Below are 17,636 nucleotides of genomic sequence, written 5' to 3' on the forward strand. Positions count from 1 at the left end.
ATTCCTTATCCGACAACTAGTTTTCAAGATAATCATCTATCATTCCTTTCTTCTCTCAATCGCAATTCTTTACTTTCAATTGCTCAAAAGTTCTCTGGTAGGGATGACAACTGGATGGGGAGAGGTTGAACCCTAATTCCTTATCTTAGTATTCATAAGAGAAATCTTTCTCCATTCTAGTCTCATCTCTAATATAGAGATGATGAAGAATTTTCATCCCTTTCTCATGAGAAAATCTTTTTTATCTTTTTTCTCTCTATTCTCATACAAAAATTTACTTTTACTTTTTCTTTTTTTCATATTTTTTAAAAAATAATGAAATATCTATTATGTGTTAAGGAGTGAAAGTAAGGGAGAGGACAAATTAAGAAAGAGATGGATAGACAAAAAAATGGGTTAGGGATATATCTATTTATGTACCTGACCCATCCCGATGGCAAGGTTTCTAGCCATCTGCATCCGTATTCTTCTAATTAGATAATCCCTTTTTGTTTGGGCAGAAATGGACCAAGGATCCAGTTTAACATGCCAAATTGCCATCTCTGTTTTCTAACCTTACCAAAAATGTGTTTATTAATTATGAACACAAGACTGGTTGGGTCTTTTGCAACTAAAATTGGAGTTGCAAAACCAAAGGCCCAAAAAGTAAAATTGATATCTTGAGTCTTTACTCTCGCTGCATGTGCCATGTGTGGTCAGAAACTGATATTCAAAAGGTTTTGCAGATATCCTGAATATGTACAAAGACGTTTGCTTGTTGCAAGTACAAGAAAAAGATGAAGCAAAATGATGGAAACAAAACCCAGATGGATTTTTGGACCACGAAAAGAGAGTGGTGGCCAAATGACACATCTAAAACGTAGGAACATGATTTTTCTTCATGATCGATTACAGATCTTGGTAATCTAATTTTGACAGAAATTGGATGGTCTAGATCTCTTTGAGCAAGCTGAAGATGGACTGATCTGTGGAACTGTGAAGCCATCGTCTGTCTTCCGCCTACTGTTGTTGCTTTTCATGCTGTTAACCTCCTCGATACTGATTTCTCCTCCAATTTGTGAAGAAGAGACAGCAGGCTGGAGAGGAATTGGGGCTTGAGGGACCCAGATTCCATTACTTTCAGATGACAAAGAACTCAAATTGCATCTAAAATCAGCCTCCGAAAACGGCAACATACCATCATTACTCTGCAACAAATCAACCCAAAGAAAGATTTACATCATGGCAAGACACTATAAGCTTTGTGGAACACAGAATATGGGATATTGGATAATGCAAACCTTAGAGAAACCAAAGTTGTCTACAGGAGAAGAATCAAGAAAGTCTTCAATATGCCAGCCAGGGAGCATCTCTAAGTATTCTGATATGCTAGTTGTTGATGTTGTTGTATTTGAAATCTTCGAACTAGAAGATGGATTTGAATTCTGTGAAGACTTCTGAGATTTAGCATCAGGAACAGAATCACAACCATTGGCTAAAGAGGACGCATAAATGGTAGAAGTAGCAGAAAGTTTAACCCCTGTGAGAAGAAACCTATTATGCTTCTGAGTGTGCTCGCTGGCGGTATGAATCGGCACATCACAATCTCTGCACAGAATTGCTCGGTCTTGTTGGCAAAACAAGAGGGCTCTCTTCTCCTGCAACCCAGAAAAAAAAAAAAAAAACCATAAAAACGATCATAAATCAGTCTAACAACAGCTTGTTTGTATTCAAAAATGTGAAAGCGGAAACCTGACAAACGTCACAGAGAGGGAAGTCTTTAAAGCAAGGATGGAGAAGCGAAAAGCGTTGGTGCTTAGAGGCAAGCTTGTTGGCATGGTGGACACGGTGGTCGCACGTGTCACAAAGAGCTGCCTCGTCAGCACTGCAGAACACCGAAGCCTCGTCTTTGTTACACACGTCGCACTGAATCTTCATTTGTTTATCTTCTTTAGCTTGCCCTTCGGAAGCTCAAAATTTGTTATTTTTCCTACTATGAAACGTATTGCTACAGGAAGAAAAGAAAAAAGGATAAGAAAATATAATTAGAGAGAGAGAGAGAGAGAGAGAGAGAGAGAAAGGATGTAGGTGGAGATGGGCTGACTGACACTTTGAAGAACAAGAACAGAAGGGATTAAAAGGGAGTTACCTTACTTGGGTAAAAAGTCAAAAAACTATGTGCAAATATAAAATTACCACAAAACTAAGTACAATCAATTTCGAATGATCACGATTATGGTTTGATGATTTTGGACTAAAAAGAATATGAAAATATTTAATTACGTAATAATATTTTATTTAAATATATTTCCGACAGCTAAACTTGGTGTATATATAATTACTCTAATCAATGGTGTAATATTTTTGAATAATTTTATACATATATATATATATAAATATATTTATATTTATATGTATTATCGTATAATTTGATATTATTTTATTTTAAATTTCAAAATTATCTAATTATATAATAACACATATAAATATATATATTTAAAATAAATAATCATAGTTTAATTAGATGTTTCGGTCTCGTTGCTATATCAAGTCTAAAGCTTATTCCAATCTATCTTAATGGCTTCTTCTTCCCCGGACGCCATGTTATAATGAATGAAGTAAGAATTCCACAAAAGGGAATTAAAAACGAAAGTCATTTCATAGGAGTTTCCCTAATCAAGTTTTAAATAGCCATTTCTTTACAGTTTAACAGTTTCTTTAATAATCAAACGGGGTTCTTTAATTTTTCATTTATAAGTGTTATACGTGAATTACTCTTTATTCGAATTTGTGTGTATGACATTCAGTAAATTATGATCAAAGACTGACTACAGAAACAATAAATAAATAAACTATATATTTGTCATTTGACATTAAAGAAAAAGAGTCAAATTGAATTGAGTTTAAAGTATCACGTAAAAGAATTATTTTGTGTTAAGCCGGAAAACCCCTTTAGTCATTCTCAGAATCTTTGTTCAGAATCATCTCTTTCTCAAAACATATCTCATTTTATCTATAACAATTAATAAGACTATCGTAAATATACGTTTCTAACCATCAAGTCTATTTATGTTAAAAATTTGTGTGTTTTTATATTTTATTTCTCTCTTCGTTCAATACATAACATAATTAATTAATGGCGAAAGGACTATTTTCCACCCAAGTTTAAGTGTATTCTTAAAGTAATATTTATAAAGTTTGAAAAGCCAAAAATCTCACTCATCTGTTAAAATTCTCAATTAGGTTAAGGCTAAAATGGTCATTTGACAAAAAAAACTAAAGTTTTATTACTTTTACCCCCTCAATTTGAAAATCTCATAATTCCTCTCCACTTGAAGTTTGAAACATTAATATTCCCCCCCCCCCTAAGATTTGCAAATTGTCATCGAAGACAACGAACTTCGTCATATCTGATTGCGTTGGCTCTTTCTCTCAACTTAACTCTCCCAATCAATCACATCTCAACCACTGACGAAACTTATTTCCTCCAGTTGTCTTCGTCTCGAACAAAGACAACCGTCAAAGGAAATAGGTTTCATCAACGGTTGAGATGTGATCAACAAGGAGATTTAAGTTAAGAGGGAGAGCTAACGTGGCCAAAAACGGTCGTTTCTAGTAATGGTTTGCAAATTTTAGGAAAAAATTGTTGATTTTTCAAACTCTAGGTGAGGGGAATTGAGAGTTTTCAAATTGAATGGGACAAACATGATAAAATTTTAATTTTTTAAAATTTTTTATTAAATGATGATTTTACTTCTAATCTTAATTGAATTTTTTAATAAATAGATAAAATTTTTAATTTTTCAAACCTTATAGATATAACTTAAAAAACGTATAGGAAATAGTCCTTTGTCCTTAATTAACGAATCTTTAACATGACCGTTATTGTATGTTATTGTGTACAAAACTCTAAACTGCACACGCTAGTCAGTCAGAGAGCAAAATCTAATGGCCAACGGAAAGATAAATGGATACTCATATCAGTCAACTCATTTTAGTCTCTTGGAAAGGCCGAAGCTGGCACACATATCCATTACTTTTCCTAAAATTGGGAAAATGGGACCAATCTCTCTGTGCCATTGCCATTGGGGAGCATGGAACGCTTTAAATCGCGCATTTACAGGTTTTGAGCATTTCTTTATATAAAATAAGCAACAGCTAAATGGCTAACAGTTGTGAAAGAATCCTGGAGAGCGTCCCGTCAGCCAGTCCCTCTGCTAAAATTTATCCTTAAATTCAGGTAGTGCTTGCTATCCCTACTTCATTTTTCGTTTTGTTTATTATGAACTTACTTGCTTACACCATCTCCATCTGCATAATCCTAGAGATTGCGGATTCTTGCTGTTTGTTTTGAACTTCCTTTAATGGGGAAGATGACAGAATCCAAGTAGGATGGCTCAATCAGTGTCTTCCCATGTGCCATCCTTCTTGTGAAAGATTTGGTGGTTTCGAAACCCGAACTAGATCTATTGGCTAGATCCGATGACCAATTTGGTTTAGGCAGCTCAAATCTTATTCAGTGATATTTCAAAATTAAATTTTTAACTTAGTATAATCGTTATAAGACTCATTACTGAATCCAGATTTTACATACGGATTTCATCTAATTTGTGTGATTGTTATTTCGGCAAAAAAAAAAAGAATACGAGTCAATAAATAACCAAGTGTCAAGAAAATAGAGGAGATAAATTTGGACTAGGTCCATTTTAATGCATTATCAACAAGAAGTGGGACAGAAATGTGTTGGCTATAACTAAAAATATGATATTTATCGTGAGAATCTTGAGAAAAAAGAAGACATGTGATGACCTAAAACAACATAAGTCGGCATCCGATTGTCATGTGATAGAGACTCGGACTAATTTGCTCATGCTTTGGTTCAGAATATGGCTGTACTGTGCCTAGCCACACCGACATTTGTCCACTAGTATTTGAAGCTTGAGGTGGGTTTGAGCTCAAGAGTGAAATTATAATATCCAGTTTGAGTTTAAGATTAAATTTGTTTGAATTGATACATATTATTAGAGAGTTATCAAAAAGGTTAACAGTATTATTAGAAAAATAAACAATATTATTAACATAATAAAATGTGTTATCAGGTAAACAAATAAATCGATTTAATCAAAATAGTACTATTGAATTAGAGGTCTATCTCAAAATTGACTTATCCAAATCAATTTATAGATTTGATCTGAACCATCTAGGTTGGATCTACCCTTAGATATTCTTGCACGGTTTGTCTCACTATCTAAACAATAAAATGAAAAAGGGTTTGTGCCTTTGCTTGATACAAATTAAGAGTTTATAAATTAACACAAGATTGAATTTTGATTAAAAGGTTATATGCTTAAATGCATTGTTGAGGTTGTGCAGTCCCAAGATATCTGTTAAAAATATTCAAATCCATAGCATTATGTTGCAGAGTATGGAGAGAAGTTATACATCTATATTCAAAAGTATAAATTTGAAATGTTGATTTTCAAACAATTTGTGACGATAACAGAGAGATTAAACTGATAGATCTAATGTTATAGCTTATCATAGATTTTTATAAACCTCATGATTTAATGACAAAATAGAAAACCGACATGTGGTTAAACAGGTGATGACTAAGTGCAAAATAAATACAAAAGGGGCGTTTGGCTCAAGGGGTAGAAAAATTACTTCAGTACTCTATATTTTATTTTTTACAATACTTTATTTAGTTACTAAATAATAAAATATTTTAATAATATTTTATTATCAATAGTGATGTGATAAATAATATAAAAAATAATCTGATTACCACTTTCATCCTAGGTATTAATTTTTTTTTAAGGGTAAAAATAATCTCATTTTTAATTAATACAACAAATAATATAAAAATATTTTAGAATAATTAAATTCAAGGGTATTTAAGTAAAATAATACATAGATATTTTTTATTACCTCTAGTAAAATATAATAATTATTTATATCTGTCCATTTTGATCAAATTTTATCAAATATAATAATAATAATTTATATCTAATAATCATCAAAATAATTTACCTTCAAAGTATTTTTTCAAATTTTAGTAATAAAATATTTTTCAAATCAAACACTTTCAAAGAAAAAACAAAAATTAAGAGTTTAACTGTAAGAACAAATAACATTTTCTTTATCTTAAAATCTTTTTTATTTGTAATAAAAATTCTCTTCATTTTTTTTTTTATCCATAATTGTCTCGAATTATTATTATTATTATTATTTTTTAGGTAAATCTTGTATTCTTGTTTGAATTATTTGTATATGGGGTTCTTAATACATTCAAAGGTGCAATAATGTTTATTTCAAGCGGAGTGGAGTCCATGAGAATCATGCGTGATTAATTTATTCATTTATTTCAAATAGGTCCCGATCAAATTAGATCAGAAATAGCACAGACCCGACTGCTCATGCATAAATATATATATATATATATATATATATATATATATATATATATATATATATATATATATATATATATTAACATTCAGATGATACAGACCGGACACCTGTATCTCACAAACATTTGTTTAATGGATTTTGTTGGGGTTAATTAGGTATTTTGACCGGAAAACCTCCATTAATCACCACCTTATCTTGTCCTCGGCTTTCATTCAGGTTTTTGACTTATTCCATATCTGCAGCCACTAGAAATCCTCAACCTCACTATTTTAATAATTTTAGAAAAAATTTGATTCAATCTGGTTTATGAATTAGATAAATGATCTAATTAAATTTTAAATTTAATTCACGGTTTGATTTGAAATATATCAAATAATTATCAAAACGATATGTTTTACCCATTGTTGAATAATCAATAAATTACAAACTTTAATCACAAACTTTAATCAAACTCATACCAAACAATATTTTTTTCAAGCCAAACTTTGAATTTGGCTCTATTCATAGCCACCCCTATATGCCCTGTATAAGGTTTTGCTCCTAGAGTTGTTCAACCAGACAATGACCTTCCCACTTGCCCTGTCTTCTCTCTTTGTCAAAGGCTGTTTTGGCTTCAGATCTATTGTTCACATTTTACTCTCCTAACATTGCTAGCTTAATTTCTGCACTTAATGGATACCAATAGTCAAGCTGGCTACAATGCCTCCAAATAAAGAAAAAAACTAAGAACTAAAGTTGTTGATATTACTAAAGAATTCTTAGAAAAGATTCCCTTTCGAGAAACTCCTCGAAAGGAGTATATTCTATCTGTCTAATGACAAGGGATACGGATAGGATTTTCAAACATGAAATAGTGAAAAAAAACTTCTATTTAATAATATATCAATTAAGAATCTCTCAAAATGATTTTTTTATTCTCTTCGATGACACGGGAAAAATATTTTCTTCTTTCTAAATTATTGTAATATTTTTCAGTCAATTAGAATAAAAATAAACCCACATACAAGTCTTATAAATTTAATGGACCATTGAGAGAAAAGAAGAGACAGACATACATAAATATAAACACATACATAAACACCTACACTATCTCGTATATTCCTCCTCCATAGAACTAAGTAAGTTATAACTAATAGTTACACTATTGATGCAAGCATTCCAACCATCGGACCAAAATGTGTACTTCTGGGTGATAAGCAATATCGTCTAACAGATGTATGACATGTAATCTTCAATTTCTAAATGACATAATCAATATTCTATATATGTACAACAAATCATTTAAAGAAGCTGAAATGCATTGATCTGTAACTTCAGAATGCTTTAATGATATGGACCAAGCTGGTTGTGAATGGCCGAGTTCCGTTGATTCTAGGTCCACTCAATATAAATTTAAGAGGACCACAACCTTTCTAATTTCGGAAAATGATATATGAATCTGCCATACGTTGGAGATATGTCCCCACCAGGCCTTTTTGACTTTCTAGCTGAAGTTGGACTTTCTGGATTTAAACAGCCCCTTATATAAGGGGGCTTGGGTCAAATAGATGTGTTTAGTTCCCTATGGGTGAAGCAATACTATTGCCAGTATAACCTATGCCAGTAAGTCTAACAAAACGCATACAAACGTCAGAGAAGAAATAGCTCTATAGAATACAAATTGCTTTTTAAAATTAGTAAATATTATTTTCTTCCCGGAATCCAGAAGACTGGAGTTACACAATACTATAGCAGATCCAAACATAGGTTGCAAAGAAAGCCAGAAAGTGCAACTAAAAATAAGCAACTTTCGATGGCATTCTAGCTCACGACATTTCTGCAATGATTTGAACTTGCTTGGAGCTCATGAGTTAGTTTTTCTTTGGAGATGCTATCCAGGAACCGTTTCGTGCAAATTTGGCTTGTCTCAAATATGAATGGCATTCCCCTTATCTGCAAATTCCCCATTTACAGTAAAAAAAAAATATGAAGGTACCTACATATAATGATAAAACTGAACAGAAATTCTGGAAGCACAAGGCACCACTACATATCAATGGATCTACAACATTACTGTGCATTTTTATTTTGGCAACCCAATAGAAAATAAAATAATGTAGTAATTTCTAGACAATCAGCATTTTATCAAAATGTGCAAGAGTTAGAAGTAGACTCCCCCAGAATTGTTTGCTGACAATCAAATTATTGGGAAAAAAAATAGAATTCACGCTATATATATAGAACGTATATGAGAAAACATACTCAACTCATCAACGGCTGTTAAAATGTATCAATATGCCCAAACATATTTCTATTCTACAACACCATGTCATGTGTAACAATCTCCCAAATACCTATATAAAAAAATCATTCCCAGCACCAGTTGACAATGGAAAAAATGTTAAGCTAAGGTCTTAAATGTATACTAAATTTACCGTTGCAAATTCTACCTCCTACCCTCTCAAGTTAGAGTAAAGCAAATCATTCAATCGAAGGTAGACAAAAGTATACTCCTAAAAAAGATAAACTAATGCTACTGCCACCAAATTGGAGTTTTTACACATGCAGTAAAAATTCTGTGAAAATGGCATTTATTGGATTCTACCCATTTGGAGACAGGAGAAACACTTAACCAACCACCAAAAAACACCATCAAATATTGAGTAACACAAGCATGACTGATGGCTTATTCTGAAATGGTTGTAAATCTAGTTACTTATTGGTATGGGCACTAATGCAGGAGTTGATAGAAACAGGTTCGGTGCTGATGCAATTAAAGAGAAGTTTGTCTATAACTGGACATGACATATTTGATAACTTTGCACTTGTTATTTTCAGAAAAAAGAAAAACGAATGTCATAGAAACAGACTACTAGGAGAATATAAAAACTTGGTAACACCCAGGAAGTTTCACATATTTTGCAATGAAGCAATTACAACCTAAAAATCATTATCATGATTGAGAAGGAACTCTGTAAACAAACCTCAATCAAACAACTGGAATTAAGGCTCAGACTCTGTCCAGGGACTACTTCCTTGTTATTTACTAAGATTGAAAACTTGCCGAGATTTTTCAAATGAAAAGCTCCAACTTTGTCCATACTTATAATTGCCTATACCATTGACAAAGAAGGATTTAGGAAAAAACAAATTGATATACTTTATCAGATTTAATAAACAACAAACAAATGTATGTTTGTACATATTTGTCAATATTTATATTTCATATAAAGCTTGTCCAGATTCATTTTCTATTTGTTACCATGCATATGGATTGTTCTATGTGAATAAATTCATAGATTAGACAGTAGAACAAAAGAGAGTTTTAAAAAATGATTACAATAGCAATAGTCATATTCATAATGCACAGTGTAATTCAATAGATTCAAAGCTGCATAAAGGATTGAAACTAAACATGAATGAAGTGAGGCTGAATCAATTCTCACCTGCCGTCGAGATATTTTATTTGCAGGCCCTTCTCTTCCTAAGTCAATGTCAACAACAACATCCTCTGTACCTCTACCAAGTAAAACCTATGCAGTTAAAAATGATAAATTATTATACAAAATGCAAAAATTAATAATAAAAGAATACCTGTCCAAAATAAAATTGAACCTCTGTATACCAGAAAAATTGAGTTATATAACTTACATTGAATTTTATAGGGGTTTAGTAACTTCAATTTCACAGACGGATGAATTGACTATGCTTAAGGTTTACTAACACGATCAATTACTTATGCCTATTTGATTGCAAACAACTGCAAGTAACTTTAGCAGTTCTCTAAGAAGTTATAACTATATAGTTTCCCAAGTCCAGAATAGTCTATTTAGTAAGTGTTTATACATTAAACTGGTTTTCCAGAATTCATGGCTTTGTAACTAGACAATGCCAAGGTCAAAAAGGGGTGAATATTTGCTCCAGATGTCATGCTTTTATAATTAAATAAAGGTAAGGTAGGGGAAGGATCTCAAGAAAACAGCAGAATGAAACAACTCTAATTCAATTTATGCAGTAATATAGTGTTATAATAACATGTTATATTGAAAGAAACCCTGCAAAAAGCTAGAAAAAGAAAACAGGGGATTATAGCCAACAAAGGGTAAATCAAGAATTTGCAGCGTTTCAAATACCTCAGGTTTCTTAATATAATGCTTTGAATAACGGCCATACAAAATGGCAAATGCTCCATGAGAGGCAATGGCTCTTTGCATGTAAGAATTAGCACCCTGTTCAAGCCTGACAATTGCCCTCATAGAATCTTCATGCTTATATTTTGAGACTGCACATGAAGAAAAATTAACAAAGGATCAAAAAATGAAAAGCATAAAAATGTAACACATCCACAAAGCTTTAAATTAGTCATGGAGAGTATTACATTGGTAAAATGCAATTTGTCAAAGAACAAGACATGTCTGAAGGATAGATACGAGAATGAGACAAAATGCAAACATATGATGTAATTCACAGATGAATATCATATCATAAATGTTATGAATGCATCATTAGTAAACAACAAAGATTTCCAAAAGAACCGTCCATATCAAACAGCAAGAATAGGTACATCTAATAAACTTTCAGTAACAAAAGAGCATGCCCAAACAACAAGTACCTCTAAACACACACACACACCAAAATAAGACATCAAATGTTATCATTTAATCCCCATATATCCACTGATTCAAGCCATAAAAAGTAATCGATTAACTGCAGAGGACTCTCAAACTACATGAACAAATATTTCTGCTGCATGGACAATTACAGGATAAAGAACAAGTAATTTAATTACCTTCCTGCTCATAAAAATCCTGGTCATCTGGATCCAAGTCCATATCAAGTATCTGATTTAAAAGTAACACAATTTAATTAAACTCAAAACAGTAGATAAACCACAATAAATTAATCAGACAAAGAAACAAAATAATCACATATCAACTAGAAAGTTCAATTTCAAGATTTACCATTGTCTCAATATCAGAAAAATATGGTAGCTCATCATCATCACTCTCACTTGATAGCTCTAACTCTGACGTTAAAGGATTTATGACAGGTTCTGAATTAGGGATATTTATAGATCCTGCTTCTGCATTTGATGCTCGACGATCTTGAATTGCTGCCAGAGCATCTAATTCTTGTTTCATTCGACTTGCATTTCTCTCATGGCTTTTGTAGACATCAGAGCCAAAAGCAGGCTTCTCCGGAAAAGAATGAGTCAAGGAACAACCAAGATCCTTCACCACTGCTATCTCCTCATTCTCTTTCTTCACTCTTGCATGCTGGAGAGTGTTTTTGCCAATATTCACTGAATCAATTTGAATGGAACCACCAGAAGCAGCAGCCGAAATCCTAGACACCAAATGGGGGGACTCAAATTTAGCTCCACTTTGACCTTTTTCAAGTATCCCCTGTGATGCCATCATTTGAGATGAGGCATGAGATTGTACAGCGTTTTCTTGATCTCTCTGCATCAAGACTGGATTTCCTTCATTAGATATTTGGTTGCTTTGAAAGTCCTTAACAGAGTGAGAAGTTGGACTACCAACTTCTTTAAAATTGTGCCGGGTAGCAATGGGAGCCAAGAGTCGGTGGGTATGAATGGGTAGGAAAACATCATCATTGCAAGGAATATCTTGATCTTCAGTGTTCAATGTGCAACATATAATTCCATCAATCAGTTCAGGAAATTGAGGATCCAAAGCAGACGCAGAAGATTGCATTTGGACTTTTTCAACAGATTCAGTAGGAAATATACCAGATGAATGTGTCGGGTCAGCCGATGTCTCTGGTTCTGGACTGGGCTTGCGGTCTTGACTGACCTCATTTGGTGAACTCAACAAAAGTGATAGACCATCATAGTAAGACTTATCAATCATTTCTTTTCCATCAACATCCATGAGGAGGAGTTCTTCATCATTTGTAAAGTTCAAAAGAGAATTAGACAATTCAGCCAGATAATTTTCTCTGCTAGCAGCAGGACTTTTTAAATCATCACAGGACATCTGCATTTTCAAATTTGAATCTGAGTGGACAAAGTCAGAACCTGGTGCACTTGTGTCTTCACCACCATCATCTTGAAGTGCAAATGTATCTCCAGTATGAATATCTTTTTCTCCAACGCTGCCATCAACCAGAATAGCCGGTGTTGATATCTCTTCAACTGCTCTCCAGATTGGCATCTCAGGGAGTGCAGATGAGTACTCCGTGTTCTGAAATGAACCATCACACTCTGGAATAGGTGAATGAAAGATCTGGTTACCTTCAAACTCAGAGCAAACATTTCCTGGATCATTACGAATTTGCCCATAGGAAGATGGTGGATTTGCATCTAAATGTTCTGCTCCAAACAAGCTGGGAACTTGTTTTGATTTACCAAATTCCTCAAGCCCAGGGCCATGCCCAGTGAAAGGAGGATTTTCTTCAAACATATCAGGAATGTCTTCATGAATATTATCTGGCTGCATAGCAAATTCTTCATCAACTGGGTGAACAAGTTCCCCATGGAAGCCATGAGCCATGCAACCATTCTCACCAGCAGCTCCACCATCCACTTCAGCAAAAGCACGCTGCATATTATCCAAATTTGATTCTTGAAGCCCAAAATCATTTGGCATAGGATCACCCAGCATGCAATTTCCAGATAGAGGTTCGTCTTCATTTCCAAAGAAATTTTCATTGCTAGGCCCAACAAGAAAACTCAGATCCATAGAGTTAAAAGGCTCATTTCGAATTCTCTTACGCAAAGCATAATAACATCTGCGAACACTTTCTACTTTTCTCTTACCAGAAAAACTGTTTTCTTTTGAATTTCCAGCTCTACTGAATTTTGATGGGAGAGCAGGCGCATAATGCTCAAACTCAATCATGCGGAAAGAAGCCTCAGCAGAAACAACTGGATCATAAAGAAGAGAATGCCACCTATCTTGCAGTTCTTGAACAGTGAATTTCCTAGAAAAGCATACTGCACCTTTAGCAAGTGATTCCAAGGAAGCACCAGCCTGCAACAGAAGAAGTCAGATATGGAATCAAACATAAAGAAATCTTTAATTATGACTCATAACAAGATAAATAAATGATTTACATAATGCGTAAATCGACACAGGTATTTCCTGTCCCCAACCCTCTTCAAAGGAAAAGAAAATATGAAGTTCAAAATAACAAACAGAGAATAAATAAGGCCAATGGAAACTCTCAGTAATCAGTCTTCTTAAGAAAACTCTATTAAAACAGACTAGTGGGAACAGATAACAAAGATGTAAACAACATGGAGTTTTGAATGGCATATGCATTCTGATTCTTAAGAATATTGTGGTCCTCTCATTAAATTTTTTTGTCATTCAAACACTTATTCTAAAGAATCTTTTCAGTTTGTATGTTCTCTGAATAAATCATAAAAAATATACAATTAGGGGCGATACATAACTTCCTTTGGCCACCACTCCTAAAGCTGGCCACCATGGTCTAAAACCTAAAAACTTGCAAATTACCATGCCAATTTGGAAAAGCTTAAGATTAACAAAATAATAATAAGTTGCAACAGGAATTTCATCATCTGCCAAGAACTAAACATTAGCAATTAGCATCTGCAAAACCCTGGGAATGTTGAACCTCCAAATATAATAACTATATAATTATGCATGAATAGTAAGCAAAACTATATGATTCTACCAAACCCACACTAGCTAGAGTATCCAGCTTCCATCACTTGCTAATACACAACATACTTGTCGGAAGGCAAATACACTAACACTTCAACAAACTAAAATAGTTTCCTCAGTGTACAAGCACCGATAATGGTTCTATTTGGCTAAGAAACTCTCATTTAACCTACAAATGCAGATTCAAGAATAACACCCAAAAGGGTCAATCGACACTTCATAATGGCATTCTTCCAACTCCAATTGCAAGTAGTTGCAAAAACTTTACAAACCAATTAAAGGGTCATATTCTTTCATTGGAAACCTAATTGTGGAGAACAATATTCCAATGGTAATATATAAGCAGCCATGAACAGATTTTATAAAAGAATACAAACCCCATTTACGAAACTATTTCACGTTTTGAACACAAGAAGCCCACAATATCAAGCAGTTATTTTCATATCAAAACTTCATAAAGTTGAATTCACACTGGCGATAAAAGAACATAGTTACCTCAACAGCGTTCTTTAACAAAAGATCGTCTCCTGGTAACCAAGGAGAAACTGGAGCTAGAGCTCCCATTCCTAAAATCTAACAAAAATTCTTTCTCTGTTTCTACTTTTCAATCTCTCTCTGTTGGAGGCTTGATGGGTTTGTGTGAGAATGAGACATGGAAATAACAGACATAAAAAATAAGCAGCTGGAGCATAACAGGAAAGAAAAAAACTAAATAATAAATATTACATTACTGTTGTTGTTTTGCTCGGCTGACGGGCAGGGTGAGCTTTCCTTGTAAATGGACTCTGGGTGGGCAATGACTCGGTGGTCTCTGATGACTGCTCATTTCATGGATTTTCTGTGAAATCCCTGTCAAGTTAAGGCACGTGTTATTCTTCATATGACGAGAGAAAAGGGTTTCGCAGGTTACCACGGTCGGTGTACTCTGAGTTGACCGTTGACTCCAAGGGTGTATTCCTAAATGGCATTTAAAACCCATTAATTACGACGCCCAGTATGAGATTGGGCTCATTCCAATTGATGCATACCTAAATTTTGTTAGTAGGATTAACGGTGTTGATCATGGTGGATGAATAATAATATCTCCTTCGAAATGAATTATATTAGTAGATTGATAGATTACTCATCTAAAGTGGAATTATCAAACTTGAAATTATGATATGAGATCGACTTATTCAAGTTAAATTATGAATTTGAAGAGTTAATTTAAATTAGTTTCATCTCTAATTATAAGTGTTAATATTAATAAAATAATATATATTCAATTTTAAATATTTAATTAAGTAGTATAATAATATATTATTACATGATTAAATAAAATATAAAATAATATTTAATCATATATACCATTTTAGTACTTATTTAGATACTCAAAATAATACTTTCTTATCGTACTCTCCCATAATCACCAGTCAAAATTTGGGATGGGTTTGTTTATTCATACATGTTGCTTATCTTGTTTTGTGCGAATCTACTTTCCTCTTGAATAAACCCATTGTCTTAAGTTCTGAATTGAACGGGTTAGTTTAATTTAATTAATATTAAAAAACAGTTTATTTATTAATTCAATTAAACCTAGTTAAAATTGATGAATTAGTTAAAACTAATAAAATTGAATTTAACTAAAATTTAAAGTATTTTTAAAAAAAATTAATTATTTTTTATTAATTTGACTTTTTTAAATTATGCTAGATGAATTTATAAAGATATATAAGAAAAAATATAAATTCAAAAATAGAATAAAAATAAGAAAAAATGTATCTTATACCCATTATACGTAATAACTTATAAAATTATATTTTTTTATATTATGAGATGAGGGTTTTTTTAATCTAATTATTTTATTGAAATCACGTGAATAATTATCACTCCTTAAAAATGATATATTCTAACTATTATAGATTTAAGTATCTTGATTGATTTTTTTTATAAAATTTTAAGTAAAATTTATTTATTATTCTGATATTATTTAAAAAATTAATTCTAATTTGTTAATTAATTAAATTAAGTAATTTTCAATGTAATCATAAATTAATAAGACAATGAATTTAATCATCCAGAAATTTTGAAAACATCTGTAAAAACTTATTACGGATGTACTGGATTGCTCTGAATTAAGTTCTGTTGTGTTCTCCTCTGTTGCCGAAGGATATGACTTGCTTTGGCTTTATTGTTTTAGATTCAATGGCAGGGGCACATGATTCCACGCAAGGCAGGATGTTATTGGGATGCTACAAAGCGGACTGGAATTCAGACATTTCGGGAGAACATGACAGGTTTCGGATTTTTACACCACAACCTGAGATAAATCTTCTAGCTGCTGCACACGATAGTGGCTGCTGTAACACTGGCCATTTGGGCCCTGCTTATTTCACAGCTGCAGTTCATGGGATACAGCTATTGCTGAACGCCTGGCGGCTGAACTGGGAGGTAATGTTCCTTCTCTGCTTGCCGGAAAATCAGTGTCTTATTTGAGGCCTCCAAGTCCTCTTTTCTGTGGCGGAGATTGGCTTTATTGAGGGCCATGAGAGGTATATTTGAGGGTGGTGGGCAGACATGTTCAGGAAGAAGAGGATGAAGAAGCTGCTGAATTTCTTGATACAGAAAAATACCGAAAGAAGATATCAATGTGGCGTTGGAGGATGAAGAAATGCATGAAGACAATTAAGAGGGAGGATGGGACCTTGAGGATCTTCATCTCCCACACATGACTGATACTTCAGGTACAACTAGTCACACGCCCATGCCCATACATCGGCATATATCGCCCCAAATCCTGGGGCGCCTTAACTGGCAGCTTGGTATAAAGAACTTAGCTCCCCCTGAGAAGCTTAAAACAAAGCCTTCAATATGAAGAAATCACCGCAGATGAAGCTCAAGAGAATGGAAATGAAAGAAGACCCAGTTCGCCAGCAGGAGTTGGCGCCCTATTTCACCCACTTTGAATGCCACGGTAGGATGCTATAGCACTGGTAATTTCAGAGCTGCCACTTACTTTGCTAGGCTAAACTTTCAGACCGATCCCAGCATTGAAAGTCAAATAACAATAGCCATAAGTAAGCAAATTTTGCAAGCGAGTGAGAAGAAGAACGACGTTTACCGAGTTATGATTATAGAAATCCTTTTGTAGTTCGTAAAGCAAGCCTATGTGCCTTTTACTGAAGTCCAAGATTTGTTCCATCCCAGAAAGGACGGCCTTGTTCTGTTTTTGAACTTGCGGAAACTGGTTATGATGCATCTGGATTGCTCTGTTCTCATTCCCAGTTAAGATAAAACTAGTCCATGGACTATGTCCATCCTTTCGATTAGTATGAAAACAAAAAAAAAATTGTTTATAAAAAATTATAGATTTAAATTTTTTCTGATGATATATTATTATCAAACTCTTTATTTATATTATTAAATAAATATAAGATATATATATGATTAACTCAATCTAAAAAGAAGTCTATATCAAAGGATAAAGCATTCTTGTGCTAGGGCAACTCTTAATCTAAATCCACCAAGTCTTGTTCCACCAAATCTTATTTAAACAGTAACAGAGTAATGCTTTATCTAAATTCAAAATTAGCTGCATTAAATGCTATGCTTTAGTTTTTTGGGTAAGTGAAA

At 33.3% G+C, this 17,636-nt stretch overlaps 2 protein-coding genes across 3 annotated transcripts; both read right to left on the reverse strand.

Moving 5' to 3' along the window:
* Positions 1-703: 703 nt before the first annotated feature.
* Positions 704-2,036, reverse strand: LOC123203097 (B-box zinc finger protein 21-like). The gene is made up of 3 exons (XM_044619275.1): positions 1,732-2,036; positions 1,281-1,637; positions 704-1,187 (listed from the first exon to the last, which is right to left on the reverse strand). Exons 1-3 carry the CDS (start codon positions 1,915-1,917, stop codon positions 906-908), a joined length of 825 nt encoding a protein of 274 aa, XP_044475210.1. The 5' UTR covers positions 1,918-2,036; the 3' UTR covers positions 704-905.
* A 5,983-nt stretch (positions 2,037-8,019) lies between these two features.
* LOC123203580 lies at positions 8,020-14,836 on the reverse strand. 2 transcript variants are annotated; one of them, XM_044620009.1, is made up of 7 exons: positions 14,520-14,824; positions 11,331-13,364; positions 11,159-11,210; positions 10,503-10,651; positions 9,816-9,902; positions 9,354-9,482; positions 8,020-8,322 (listed from the first exon to the last, which is right to left on the reverse strand). In XM_044620009.1, exons 1-7 carry the CDS (start codon positions 14,586-14,588, stop codon positions 8,191-8,193), a joined length of 2,652 nt encoding a protein of 883 aa, XP_044475944.1. In that variant the 5' UTR covers positions 14,589-14,824; the 3' UTR covers positions 8,020-8,190. The 2 variants fall into 2 exon arrangements, with proteins under 2 accessions (XP_044475944.1, XP_044475945.1); XM_044620010.1 differs by lacking the exon at positions 9,354-9,482 and having other exon boundaries at positions 14,520-14,836.
* Positions 14,837-17,636: the final 2,800 nt, after the last annotated feature.

Source organism: Mangifera indica, chromosome 19, assembly GCF_011075055.1.
Source record: "Mangifera indica cultivar Alphonso chromosome 19, CATAS_Mindica_2.1, whole genome shotgun sequence".
Taxonomy (NCBI): Eukaryota; Viridiplantae; Streptophyta; class Magnoliopsida; order Sapindales; family Anacardiaceae; genus Mangifera; species Mangifera indica.